This window comes from Helicoverpa armigera, chromosome 27 (assembly GCF_030705265.1).
Source record: "Helicoverpa armigera isolate CAAS_96S chromosome 27, ASM3070526v1, whole genome shotgun sequence".
NCBI classification, from domain to species: domain Eukaryota; kingdom Metazoa; phylum Arthropoda; class Insecta; order Lepidoptera; family Noctuidae; genus Helicoverpa; species Helicoverpa armigera.
In genome coordinates, this window is record NC_087146.1 from 73,998 (window position 1) to 88,888 (window position 14,891).

General features: G+C 49.1%; 1 protein-coding gene across 1 annotated transcript in view; it reads right to left on the reverse strand.

The window, feature by feature from the left end:
- Positions 1 to 3,478: 3,478 nt before the first annotated feature.
- The window catches only part of LOC110376201 (neogenin), a 168,066-nt gene continuing 156,653 nt past the window's right edge, over positions 3,479 to 14,891 (reverse strand). The window contains exons 33-36 of the mRNA XM_064041912.1: positions 9,963 to 10,159; positions 9,544 to 9,621; positions 7,392 to 7,579; positions 3,479 to 7,012 (exon numbers count right to left, since the gene is read on the reverse strand). Coding sequence (XP_063897982.1) covers positions 7,437 to 7,579; positions 9,544 to 9,621; positions 9,963 to 10,159 — 418 coding nt within the window. The 3' untranslated portion in view covers positions 3,479 to 7,012; positions 7,392 to 7,436. The remainder of the gene's footprint in view (positions 7,013 to 7,391; positions 7,580 to 9,543; positions 9,622 to 9,962; positions 10,160 to 14,891) is intronic.

A 14,891-nucleotide genomic window follows, 5' to 3' on the forward strand; every position in this document is an offset into this window, starting at 1 on the left:
AAATCGCGACAGCTGTATTTACCTCTCGCTCATACACTATAGCACATGAGCGAGAGTTGAATACAGCTGTCGCGATTTCTAATCCCATTCTTTATCGGCACGGGTAACGCTAACGGCTAGATAAACTCTAGTTAAATGGAGCTCAGAAAACTAGGGTCGCAAAAGACAGAAGGAGTTAGATAGTAACCTGTATGGGCATCATGGTAATGCGTGCGTGCTGGGGTGCGGACGACTGAGAGCTGCGTTGGTCGAGTACTAGGCGCGCAGAAGACGGTAGGAACTGCATAGAGTTAACTGTAGTACAACCCGTGCCGATAAAGAATGGGATTAGAAATCGCGACAGCTGTATTTACCTCTCGCTCATACACTAAGAATGGGATTAGAAATCGCGACAGCTGTATTTACCTCTCGCTCATACACTAAGAATGGGATTAGAAATCGCGACAGCTGTATTTACCTCTCGCTCATACACTATAGCACATGAGCGAGAGTTGAATACAGCTGTCGCGATTTCTAATCCCATTCTTTATCGGCACGGGTAACGCTAACGGCTAGATAAACTCTAGTTAAATGGAGCTCAGAAAACTAGGGTCGCAAAAGACAGAAGGAGTTAGATAGTAACCTGTATGGGCATCATGGTAATGCGTGCGTGCTGGGGTGCGGACGACTGAGAGCTGCGTTGGTCGAGTACTAGGCGCGCAGAAGACGGTAGGAACTGCATAGAGTTAACTGTAGTACAACCCGTGCCGATAAAGACAACATAGGGCATTTTATAAACCCGAAAATGTGACTCGATACTTTTTGTACCGGTAACAAAAGTACCAGGAGCCCATAACTAGCAAAGAGATTGTATACCTACATATAATAAAATGTAGAATAAAACACAGGTGAAGACAACATAGAGCATTTTATAAACCCGAAAATGTGACTCGATACTTTTTGTACCGGTAACAAAAGTCGATGATTTCTACGCAATTATGCGTAAGCGTTGCGCCTCTCTAAGGCATAGAATACGCGGCAGCTCCCACAGCATACTCAGAGCATTGAGCGATCGGTGGGACTGTCCAATGTTAGGCCGATGGGTGAGACTGCACACACGGGTCGGAGTTGGATGAGTGTGTATTTAAAAATATTTATGTGTAGTTGTTTTTGTTTCTTTATGTGTACCTACTAACAATAGTTTAATAAGTTTTAATGTATTTACTAACACTATGGACCTCGGTCTGCAAATAAATGAGTAATAATAATAATAATAAGCCCCGCAGGGCATCTGAGGCGGATGACGGGGAGTAGCGACCCCGCGGGGCTATATATCCGAGTGCTCCAGGGAGAGTATACTGTCCCCCATCTCCGGCTTGCCGGAGTGAAGCATGACGGGGGATAGGTCTCCCGCCTCTTGGCTTGCCTTCACCGGCCGGTCAGAGTGGAGTCGCTAGAGCAATGCTCGGAGGGTAGGTGCCTCGTGGTAAGTGGCGAGTGGGCCGGTGATGCTGGACCCACAGGGAGCGCGTGATCTGCGTTTAAAGTCCGCCGAGGTATCCTCACCCTTCTCAGCCGCTCATGTACCTGTTGCCCTCTTGTTGCTTTTCAGTGACTGATTCCCGGGGCCCAGTAAGTGAGTTGGCGAGTCTCCACCTGCCATTTTACGTGTATTTATTACATTGTTATCGGCAGGTGCCATAGTTCCCGTAGTTTCCCATTCCTAGTCCACTAGCATCCCATCACAATAGCCCAAGTAGTTTTCATCCATAGTTAGCAATAGTTTAGCACAGAACCGGGGATTGTCCTTGGGTACATTTCTATAGTGTATACAGGGATAATCGTCGGTTTTGTGTCACCATTTCATTAAAGTTGTCTCAAAAGGGCTTCAGCGTGTTGGCTTCGGCCCCACGTTCGCCTCCCAAAAATCCGGGACTCTATAGTCCCGAGATCTGGTAGAGACATACAAGATAGTAATAATAATAAGCCCCGCAGGGCATCTGAGGCGGATGACGGGGAGTAGCGACCCCGCGGGGCTATATATCCGAGTGCTCCAGGGAGTATACTGTCCCCATCTCCGGCTTGCCGGAGTGAAGCATGACGGGGGATAGGTCTCCCGCCTCTTGGCTTGCCTTCACCGGCCGGTCAGAGTGGAGTCGCTAGAGCAATGCTCGGAGGGTAGGTGCCTCGTGGTAAGTGGCGAGTGGGCCGGTGATGCTGGACCCACAGGGAGCGCGTGATCTGCGTTTAAAGTCCGCCGAGGTATCCTCACCCTTCTCAGCCGCTCATGTACCTGTTGCCCCCTTGTTGCGATTTAGCGACTGATTCCCGGGGGCCCAGTAAGTGAGTTGGCGAGTCTCCACCTGCCATTTTTACGTGTATTTATTACATTGTTATCGGCAGGTGCCATAGTTCCCGTAGTTTTCCCATTCCTAGTCCACTAGCATCCCATCACAATAGCCCAAGTAGTTTTCATCCATAGTTAGCAATAGTTTAGCACAGAACCGGGGATTGTCCTTGGGTACATTTCTATAGTGTATACGGGGATAATCGTCGGTTTTGTGTCACCATTTCATTAAAGTTGTCTCAAAAGGGCTTCAGCGTGTTGGCTTCGGCCCCACGTTCGCCTCCCAAAAATCCGGGACTCTGTAGTCCCGAGGTCTGGTAGAGACATACAAAATAATAATAATAAAAGTACCAGGAGCCCATAACTAGCAAAGAGATTGTATACCTACATATAATAAAATGTAGAATAAACACAGGTGAAGACAACATAGAGCATTTTATAAACCCGAAATGTGACTCGATACTTTTTGTACAGTCAACTTCAGGTCAGTGGTAACAGTTTTATGGGAAAATCGTACTTATTACTATTGAGTTAAGGTGCATGACAGTTACCACTGATGTGCAGCCTACCGTACCGGTAACAAAAGTACCAGGAGCCCATAACTAGCAAAGAGATTGTATACATAAAAATATTCACAAACAAGAAAATATATATAAAATTTAATTAACAAAAATAATTTGAATCTAGTCAGCAGTTGTGTTGCACATACTGCAGTGCTTTTTTAATTGGACCTTGTTCGTAGGTATAAACAGAACGTTTCAGTTCAATTATCTTCTTAAACTTCTTGTTCTTACTATCCATACACAATTAAGAAAATATATTTATTTTATTTATGTATAGTGCTTATGTTTTGGTCACAAATTGTGCTATTTACTCTTTTTTCGGTATTCATTTTTACGAATTCACATTCAAGGGCGCTTAACAACCAACTAGTAATGCATCTGCACCACATGTTTTATTGCTAATACCGATAATAGTAAATAGTTACTTACACAAAACAATAGAAACCGGACCATACTTTGCCCCTTCTTCTATATTTTGTCTCTTTCTAGAAAACGAAAGGCTTCTGTTTTATTACCTGATTTTATATATAAAATAAGTTATACCGGGATTTTCAAAAAATTATTTGATATACATAAAATACAATTCATCGACATGGTGTAAATTGGTATATTTATCTACAATTAGTATATAAAATGTAAAATCCTGACACTCTTGACTGCTATACTCCTGTAAGTTATGCGGTCCTAGTACATGGTGGGCAGTTCCATGGACACTCGATGATTGGTATATTACTCATCCGATTTATGCGACCCTGGTGTCTTGGTTTTGGTCGTGCGTTGTGTGACGCCGTTGAAATCGCGATTTTATTAATATAAATTAAAAAAACATTACACAATATTGTAAAGCTTTTCTTGTTGACAGTACTTTTTACAAAATAAAGTACGGATGACCAATTGGGACTAAGCAAAATAAAATATTTTATGGAATGACAAATCGGGACACGTTTTTTATGGATGCCAAATCACTAAAATGACGAATTGGGCCTAACTCGTTTTACATACATGCTTACCCAAATCTTTTTAACCAAATATCATTGATATAAGCATGTGTAAATACCAATAATGTCGAATTCGATAAGTCAAAATATCGATATTACCATTCCAGTAAAACAAAGAAAGTCGTCAATATTGGTTCCAACATTTGACTTTCAAATTATAATATTTTCGGAAATCTTTATTGTTAAAAATTACATCATATACTATTGAGGAAGTTCGGTTCGGTACAATCACATTGACAGCGAAGAGCGAGTTATTTTACTAAATAAAAAATATATCTCCAAGCTGTCAATATAACGATACGATTTACATAATCAATTCTCGTGCAATTCCTTACAGTGGCCATACTGATATACACTCTATTCCTTCACGAATAGAGTTGATTATCGCACGAACTATATAACCGAGTATGTTCAGGCGCGCGCGTGACATGAGTACATACTTACAGCGCTATGTACAGACAGGTATATAAGAGAATGCAAGTTAACGCCGACCACTCAAATTACAAAATTTTTACAAAAATGTATCGTAGTGACATCAGATCTGTGGAACACTGGAACACTGTATGTACAATCTCTAGATAAAATATTAGGTATGCAAAATTAAGGGCACCTTCAGCGATTTATGCACATAATTTTTTGAAATTAATATTTAAGAATGAATTTATCGATGTGTAAGGCTGCATTTCTATAACATATCTAAAGTTAATTTGCGACTAGAGTTTGAATTTTCGCATTAGAATGATAATTTCCATCTGCAACCGCAAAAAATTGATAGATAGATAAGTTATTCCACAGATCTGCAGCCACATAACTTCAACTTGACGATGCAAACGTGAGTGCTAGGGCATCGACACACTGCGACCACTGCGTGACGCACCAGTGTGTCGACACCCTAATATTATTCAAAATACGTGTTGTGTAGGAAATTGCAAATTTACAAATATACTTACTAGTATCAAAAGATGTTTTTACAATAATTTACTTAAAGTAGGAAGAGTCGCGTTTAGTAAATGTATATAAATGTAATCTACATCCAATTATGGGAAAACATTGTTTTATGTACGCTTCGAGTGCTGTGACGTCGTCGATACTAGTATCACAATTACTTCTATCCACATACATATGTACTTATAATATCACTACTTTGAATTAAGTAGAATTTAAAAGTACGCATTTTTAGTATTATTGCATCGAAAATTTAAGGTTTTTACACAACGATAGTTCCGATATTTATACAAATAAGTCGGAAACACTTCTTTAACTTTTTACACAAACTTGTAGAAGAAAAAGATTGCTAATTGAAACATACCCATATCGGATCAGTCACAAAAACTACCACACATTTTTATATTAAATAGAAATTGAAAGACTGAACGATTTTTAGATTAATTTATTTATAAAGAAAGTACTTATTCACAAGTTTATTCAATATCGTAGTTTTGCAACTGACCCAATATGTTTGCAACCAAATGTATTTTAGTATCGATGACGTCACAGTATGGTACGCACCTGCCTAGCTACTTACAGTACTTAAGTATATATTTACGTGACTAGTTCTTTACATAAACATATACACGAGCTTTATAACTATGTAGTTAAAGTTAACTGTAACCGGTTGAGCGGAGTAGGCCGAGGCTACACTATTACTGTTGAGCGAGTTAGGGCAGTTACACACTTGATTTAAGTCAAAAAGTGTGTAACCACCTTTAGTTGTTTTTGTTCCATTTTGCGCGCACTGCAGTGTAGCATTGTTTTATCATATTAAACCAGTGATATTTTCTATAAAAATATTGGAATGATGTTAAGTTCATTCACTTGAAAAAAAGCAAAAAGTACCACTTTGCTCAGCACCTACATAATTAATAATTATTATTTTTCATATCATTTTTAATCATCTCAAAATGTATAAGAATAATATTTCAGTTTTGCGTTCAGTAACTGGATATAAGGTAATGTTGCGCTGCAGTGTGCGACGGCCTTTAGCAATAATATCAGTCAAACAATTAGAAAACTAAACTTACTCTAAGGGGTATACACGGATAACTAAACTACGTATATACACAATATTAACTAAATATAAGATCACAATGTACATATAATTACGTTTCATTTAGTTTTCTAATAACATACATATATCGATATCGATTAAACTTATCGATAGTCACTTTATCGATATGAAAGTTATCGATGCGTGGTACATCTCTTTACGTTTAGTGTACATTGCAAGAAAACTAAATAAAACATATAAAGTTATAAGAAAAGGCAGTGATGACACAAAAGTGTAGAAATCATTAATTTTAAATATGTTTGTAGTTAATTAACCTATTAATATAAATTAATATTAAGTATCGAGAGATGGCACCCGCGGGGACAATTGTATAAAACTCATCTAAAATAATAAAGCTGCTAAAATGTCACATTTGTCTATAAGTATAAAAAAACTTCATGGCGTTGTGTTTTACATATTTCAGTAAAAAAAACCTTGGTGTTACATCTAGTTATTACAAATACTCGTCACTTCTTACTTGTAGTCTTTGATTATATTCCGTCCGACAGAACATCTGTTCTGTACATATATGTAATAGTTCATATTTCTCACAAACGGTAATTTAATACACGAACAACGCGTCAACACCACCATTTTATCTCGTAAGTACTGCTAGTGTTGTTACTTGTACTCATTGACTGACCGCCATCACACCTGATTATCGACATACCTATGACTGCTTTGTGACACCCCTGCTCAATACGCTCTAATTTATAAATCTTCAATAATGTTGTAGTAGTCAAACAGTCACTCACTATGAATGTATGAGACCTATTAGACCTGAGGTAGCAAAATTATCTTGCTCGATGGTCACTCCGTCTATTGAAACTTTGACGTAGATAATCATAATTACATCTTTCTCTTTTTAGGTCCCACAAAGTTTTACATAGAACTAGAGGTCATCAGAGGTTTCACTGGACCCTGGCGTATAGCTGCTCTGATCACACCATGTTGTCTCCATGTCTAATGCTAGCAGTCAATACCTACAAGTGCAGAGGTACGGCGGTAACTGGCGCTGCACGCGGTCGGTCAGTCAGTAGCGACAAGTACATACGGGCGGGGACGCCTGACACATCACCTAAAAGAAGCAAACATTATTGACACAACAAAAGACATACATACACACAGAATTAACAAAAAGTTGCACCAAATATGAAGATCCAGTTCAGCATTATGTTAGACAGCTAGTGTATGGTATGAAATATTGACATCCTTGGCAGTTGTTACGGGTAGTCAGAAGCCGGTAAGTCTGTAACCAGTCTTATTAAGGGGTGTTGGGTTGCCAGGGTAACTGGGTTGAGGAGGTCAGATAGGGCAGTCGCTCTTTGTAAAACACTGGTACACAGCTACAGCCGGTTATACCGGAAGCCGACCCCAACATAGTTAGGAAAAAGGCTTGGGAGATGAAGATGATGGTATGAAATAATGAATGCTCTAGAGAGTAAAGATAGTAATACCTGGTCAGTGAGCGAGTGTCTGCAGGTGCAGGCGGAGTGGCGGCGCTAGCAGTGGAACTGCTGCTGCGTGATGGCGGACAGGTCCTTCATCAGCCCCTCCAGGTTCTGCATCTCGCGGTGCAGCCGCTCCGTCGAGCGCGAGGGGGTCAGCGGCTCCAGCTCGGAGGGACAGTGCCCTACTGCACCACCTGGAATGGAAAGATATAGATTACATTAAATGTTTGCTAAACTGCGGAAGATGGTTCTATGATGCTATGTAGACATCTTCCTGGGAACAGTGCTAATTCGAACTGATGATGAAAATCTCGTGCTATGTCAAAGCCACTCGTCGATTGTTCAGTCATAAGGTAATGCAAAGATTGACGCGGTCGGTCCGTGAATGGGTGACTATCTTATTATGATGTTTATGATATTATGAAGTTATACCATGTTTCACAAGGCACAATAAACCCACACCCACTGAACCCACAATCAGGCTGTTTGAACATCTTTGGCGATCGTCACGGGTAATCAGAAGCCAGAGTCTGACAACTAGTCTCACATATCGTGTTGTCCCAGTGACTGGGTTGAGGTCAGATAGATAGTCGCTCCTTCTGTCACACTTGCACTCAGCTACATAAGGTTAAAGGAAAAGGCTAGGCGGATGCAGGGCCGCGCCGACCCCCGGCAGCGCCTGTGTGCGAAACCTATGAAGCGCCTCTTTTTTAACGAATCATCATAAAACGAATTTAATTTTTGAATGAATATTTTTAATTGTTAAATTTGACTGAAATAAATGTTCTCCAGTCAGCGGCGGCCCTAGCCATTGCGAGGCTACGTGCGTTCTACGTGAAAAGTCTGTTGTGAGCTAGGAGTTATTTTCTTGTTAATAAAAGGACTTACAAGCGGCGCTACCTTCTAGGTTCGGCTAAAAAAGGATTGAATAAATAAAAGAAGTGGAAAATAAAGCAGAGCGTAGCGAGCGCAAAAATTTTTGAGCTTTGGGTCACTAAAGCGCCTAAACTTGTATATTAAAGAACGGTGCAAGGTGCAGTCGCGAGCGCAGCGAGCGCGAAAATTTTTGAGTTTTGGGACATAAAAGTACTCTAATCATGTTAGAATGAACGGTACGGACAAGCGAATAGCCGCGAGCGCAACGAGCGCGAAAATTTTTGAGTTTTGGGACATAAAAGTACTCTAATCATGTTAGAATGAACGGTACCGACAAGCGAATAGCCGCGAGCGCAGCGAGCGCGAAAATTTTAAAATTGTTTGTTAAAGCTAAGCGTCCACTTGTCGGTATCGTACGCAACGGACGTATCGCACGCAACGGATCGTAGTATTATTTATATAGAAACTCAAACAAGTGCGTCCACCTGTCCGCATCGTACGCATCGCTTTCTACCAAATTTTTTATAAGTTTTAATTTAGACAATATATAAACAATTTGACAGCTGTATGCCCTAACATTACTCGTACAATAGCATTACGAATTATGCTAACTATGCCAGTTACAGTAGCAAGCGCGGAAAGGTCCTTTTCTAAACTAAAACTTATAAAAAATTACCTGCGCTCTACAATGAGTCAGGAAAGATTAACTAATTTAGCAACAATATCCATAGAGGAGGCCATACTACTAGTATGACACACACTTTCAATCAAATGATTGTTCATTTGTTTTGTTTTACCTTAGCTATCTCGTTCGTTAAAATCGAGGAATACCCGTGATCGCATCGGGCTGCGTTCAGAAACTCACTCATACTCATACAAACTCGGCGCCTCTACGGTTTTAAATAACTAGTACTTTTTCCCTGGTTCAAAGAACTGCCGCCGTTTTAACGTTGAGCTCGTAAGGAATGTAAACTAAAACCCTAAACGTAAAATGAAACCATAAACGTGAATAATAATAAACATTTAAATATTGAGAGACTTGTTCAATAAGCGTTATAGTTGTTTTGTAGTTTACAAGGCCTATGTTGCGCGTATTGTACCTACTTGTCGATATAACACTACAATGTCACGTCGATTGTACTCCACTACAAAAAACAATCATATAGGTAACAAAAATAATTTAGGTGGCAGTGGCGGCGCGGCGCCCCTATTGTCTTGGCGCCTGTGTGCGCCGCACACTTCGCACACAGGGGCGGCGCGGCCCTGGGCGGATGATACATACCGAGCTGCAGCCGGTTGGGGATGTGTCCGGGCGAGGAGCTGGCGCTCTTCTTGTACGGCGACGTGTCGCGGACGCTGCCTGCTGCACACACATACACACACTTGTTATAGTAAAGCCTTTACATGTCAATCGAGTATAGAGAACAAGGAAATATATGTCAAAAGTCAAAGCTCTTTATTCTGTGTTCATAGGTTACAGAGGTGTTAGTCTATAATAAAATTAAAAATATATTATTAAATCAATATGCCTTGCTCGTAAAACGTACATACATAATAAGTAAAACGAGGTAAAATCTATGTAGCGATATAATATAACTATATATACGTCTATGTCTCATATTAGTGCACTATGTTTTGTATAATTGAGTAGACGAGATAGTGTGTATTGAGTAAGAGCGCAGTACATACATAGGTCCTGACCTCGTGAGTGCGAGTGCGTGGGCGTGGAGTGGTCCGACGCGTTGTCCGACAGCGCGAAGCTGTGCAGCGCGCCGTGCGGCCCCGGGGCCCCGTGCGGGCCCCCCAGTGCGGGCCCATGCGGGCCCCCGTGCCGCCGCTGCAGGGACCCGCCCGCGCTCACCGCGCCGCCACCCGCCTCGCTGCTTAGCGAGTCACGACTGTGGAAGGATAACATGATATACATTCTGGTACACGTCTTGACAATCTTAGATTTAGGAAAGGCGGTGTTCCATTATACCATTTGGTATACCACAGAGAACTATGCTTGGGCCAATTCTTATGCGCGGCCGAGGCGTAGATGTCGCCGGTACCCACACCCGCGCCCGGCGCCGAGCCGCCTAGAGGAGACGTAGTGTATACTCACTGCGTGTAGTGTCCGAGCGGCTCATACGCCACATAGTGCCCTCGCTCGCGCGCGGCCGAGGCGTAGATGTCGCCGGTACCCACACCCGCGCCCGGCGCCGAGCCGCCTAGAGGAGACGTAGTGTATACTCACTGCGTGTAGTGTCCGAGCGGCTCATACGCCACATAGTGCCCGCTCGCGCGCGGCCGAGGCGTAGATGTCGCCGGTACCCACACCGCGCCCGGCGCCGAGCCGCCTAGAGGAGACGTAGTGTATACTCACTGCGTGTAGTGTCCGAGCGGCTCATACGCCACATAGTGCCCTCGCTCGCGCGCGCCGAGGCGTAGATGTCGCCGGTACCCACACCGCGCCCGGCGCCGAGCCGCCTGGGAGACGTAGTGTATACTCACTGCGTGTAGTGTCCGAGCGGCTCATACGCCATAGTGCCCTCGCTCGCGCGCGGCCGAGGCGTAGATGTCGCCGGTACCCACACCCGCGCCCGGCGCCGAGCCCTCCTAGAGGAGACGTAGTGTATACTCACTGCGTGTAGTGTCCGAGCGGCTCATACGCCACATAGTGCCCGCTCGCGCGCGGCCGAGGGCGTAGATGTCGCCGGTACCCACACCGCGCCCGGCGCCGAGCCTCAGAGGAGACGTAGTGTATACTCACTGCGTGTAGTGTCCGAGCGGCTCATACGCCACATAGTGCCCTCGCTCGCGCGGCCGAGGCGTAGATGTCGCCGGTACCCACACCCGCGCCCGGCGCCGAGCCGCCTAGAGGAGACGTAGTGTATACTCACTGCGTGTAGTGTCCGAGCGGCTCATACGCCACATAGTGCCCTCGCTCGCGCGCGGCCGAGGCGTAGATGTCGCCGGTACCCACACCCGCGCCCGGCGCCGAGCCGCTCAGAGGAGACGTAGTGTATACTCACTGCGTGTAGTGTCCGAGCGGCTCATACGCCACATAGTGCCCTCGCTCGCGCGCCGAGGCGTAGATGTCGCCGGTACCCACACCGCGCCCGGCGCCGAGCCGCCTAGAGGAGACGTAGTGTATACTCACTGCGTGTAGTGTCCGAGCGGCTCATACGCCACATAGTGCCCTCGCTCGCGCGGGCCGAGGCGTAGATGTCGCCGGTACCCACACCCGCGCCCGGCGCCGAGCCGCCTAGAGGAGACGTAGTGTATACTCACTGCGTGTAGTGTCCGAGCGGCTCATACGCCACATAGTGCCCTCGCTCGCGCGCGGCCGAGGCGTAGATGTCGCCGGTACCCACACCGCGCCCGGCGCCGAGCCGCCCAGAGGAGACGTAGTGTATACTCACTGCGTGTAGTGTCCGAGCGGCTCATACGCCACATAGTGCCCTCGCTCGCGCGCGGCCGAGGCGTAGATGTCGCCGGTACCCACACCCGCGCCCGGCGCCGAGCCGCCTAGAGGAGACGTAGTGTATACTCACTGCGTGTAGTGTCCGAGCGGCTCATACGCCACATAGTGCCCTCGCTCGCGCGCGGCCGAGGCGTAGATGTCGCCGGTACCCACACCGCTCCCGGCGCCGAGCCGCCTAGAGGAGACGTAGTGTATACTCACTGCGTGTAGTGTCCGAGCGGCTCATACGCCACATAGTGCCCTCGCTCGCGCGCGGCCGAGGCGTAGATGTCGCCGGTACCCACACCCGCGCCCGGCGCCGAGCCGCCTAGAGGAGACGTAGTGTATACTCACTGCGTGTAGTGTCCGAGCGGCTCATACGCCACATAGTGCCCTCGCTCGCGCGCGGCCGAGGCGTAGATGTCGCCGGTACCCACACCCGCGCCCGGCGCCGAGCCGCCTAGAGGAGACGTAGTGTATACTCACTGCGTGTAGTGTCCGAGCGGCTCATACGCCACATAGTGCCCTCGCTCGCGCGGCCGAGGCGTAGATGTCGCCGGTACCCACCCCGCGCCCGGCGCCGAGCCGCCTAGAGGAGACGTAGTGTATACTCACTGCGTGTAGTGTCCGAGCGGCTCATACGCCACATAGTGCCCTCGCTCGCGCGCGGCCGAGGCGTAGATGTCGCCGGTACCCACACGCGCCCGGCGCCGAGCCGCCAGAGGAGACGTAGTGTATACTCACTGCGTGTAGTGTCCGAGCGGCTCATACGCCACATAGTGCCCTCGCTCGCGCGCGGCCGAGGCGTAGATGTCGCCGGTACCCACACCCGCGCCCGGCGCCGAGCCGCCAGAGGAGACGTAGTGTACTCACTGCGTGTAGTGTCGAGCGGCTCATACGCCACATAGTGCCCTCGCTCGCGCGCGCCGAGGCGTAGATGTCGCCGGTACCCACACCCGCGCCCGGCGCCGAGCCGCCTAGAGGAGACGTAGTGTATACTCACTGCGTGTAGTGTCCGAGCGGCTCATACGCCACATAGTGCCCTCGCTCGCGCGCGGCCGAGGCGTAGATGTCGCCGGTACCCACACCCGCGCCCGGCGCCGAGCCGCCTAGAGGAGACGTAGTGTATACTCACTGCGTGTAGTGTCCGAGCGGCTCATACGCCACATAGTGCCCTCGCTCGCGCGCGGCCGAGGCGTAGATGTCGCCGGTACCCACACCCGCGCCCGGCGCCGAGCCGCCTAGAGGAGACGTAGTGTATACTCACTGCGTGTAGTGTCGAGCGGCTCATACGCCACATAGTGCCCTCGCTCGCGCGCCGAGGCGTAGATGTCGCCGGTACCCACACCCGCGCCCGGCGCCGAGCCGCCTAGAGGAGACGTAGTGTATACTCACTGCGTGTAGTGTCCGAGCGGCTCATACGCCACATAGTGCCCTCGCTCGCGCGCGGCCGAGGCGTAGATGTCGCCGGTACCCACACCCGCTCCCGGCGCCGAGCCGCCTAGAGGAGACGTAGTGTATACTCACTGCGTGTAGTGTCCGAGCGGCTCATACGCCACATAGTGCCCTCGCTCGCGCGCGAGGCGTAGATGTCGCCGGTACCCACCCGCGCCCGGCGCCGAGCCGCCTAGGGAGACGTAGTGTATACTCACTGCGTGTAGTGTCCGAGCGGCTCATACGCCACATAGTGCCCTCGCTCGCGCGCGGCCGAGGCGTAGATGTCGCCGGTACCCACACCCGCGCCCGGCGCCGAGCCGCCTGGAGGAGACGTAGTGTATACTCACTGCGTGTAGTGTCCGAGCGGCTCATACGCCACATAGTGCCCTCGCTCGCGCGCGGCCGAGGCGTAGATGTCGCCGGTACCCACCCGCGCCCGGCGCCGAGCCGCCTAGAGGAGACGTAGTGTATACTCACTGCGTGTAGTGTCCGAGCGGCTCATACGCCACATAGTGCCCTCGCTCGCGCGCGAGGCGTAGATGTCGCCGGTACCCACACCCGCGCCCGGCGCCGAGCCGCCTAGAGGAGACGTAGTGTATACTCACTGCGTGTAGTGTCCGAGCGGCTCATACGCCACATAGTGCCCTCGCTCGCGCGGCCGAGGCGTAGATGTCGCCGGTACCCACACCCGCGCCCGGCGCCGAGCCGCCTAGAGGAGACGTAGTGTATACTCACTGCGTGTAGTGTCCGAGCGGCTCATACGCCACATAGTGCCCTCGCTCGCGCGCGGAGGCGTAGATGTCGCCGGTACCCACACCCGCGCCCGGCGCCGAGCCGCCTGGAGAGACGTAGTGTATACTCACTGCGTGTAGTCCGAGCGGCTCATACGCCACATAGTGCCCTCGCTCGCGCGCGGCCGAGGCGTAGATGTCGCCGGTACCCACACCCGCGCCCGGCGCCGAGCCGCCTAGAGGAGACGTAGTGTATACTCACTGCGTGTAGTGTCCGAGCGGCTCATACGCCACATAGTGCCCTCGCTCGCGCGCGGCCGAGGCGTAGATGTCGCCGGTACCCACACCGCGCCCGGCGCCGAGCCGCCTAGAGGAGACGTAGTGTATACTCACTGCGTGTAGTGTCCGAGCGGCTCATACGCCACATAGTGCCCTCGCTCGCGCGCGGCCGAGGCGTAGATGTCGCCGGTACCCACCCGCGCCCGGCGCCGAGCCGCCTAGAGGAGACGTAGTGTATACTCACTGCGTGTAGTGTCCGAGCGGCTCATACGCCACATAGTGCCCTCGCTCGCGCGCGCCGAGGCGTAGATGTCGCCGGTACCCACACCCGCGCCCGGCGCCGAGCCGCCTAGAGGAGACGTAGTGTATACTCACTGCGTGTAGTGTCCGAGCGGCTCATACGCCACATAGTGCCCTCGCTCGCGCGCGGCCGAGGCGTAGATGTCGCCGGTACCCACACCCGCGCCCGGCGCCGAGCCGCCTAGAGGAGACGTAGTGTATACTCACCGTGTAGTGTCCGAGCGGCTCATACGCCACATAGTGCCCTCGCTCGCGCGCGGCCGAGGCGTAGATGTCGCCGGTACCCACACCCGCGCCCGGCGCCGAGCCGCCTAGAGGAGACGTAGTGTATACTCACTGCGTGTAGTGTCCGAGCGGCTCATACGCCATAGTGCCCTCGCTCGCGCGGCCGAGGCGTAGATGTCGCCGGTACCCACACCCGCGCCCGGCGCCGAGCCG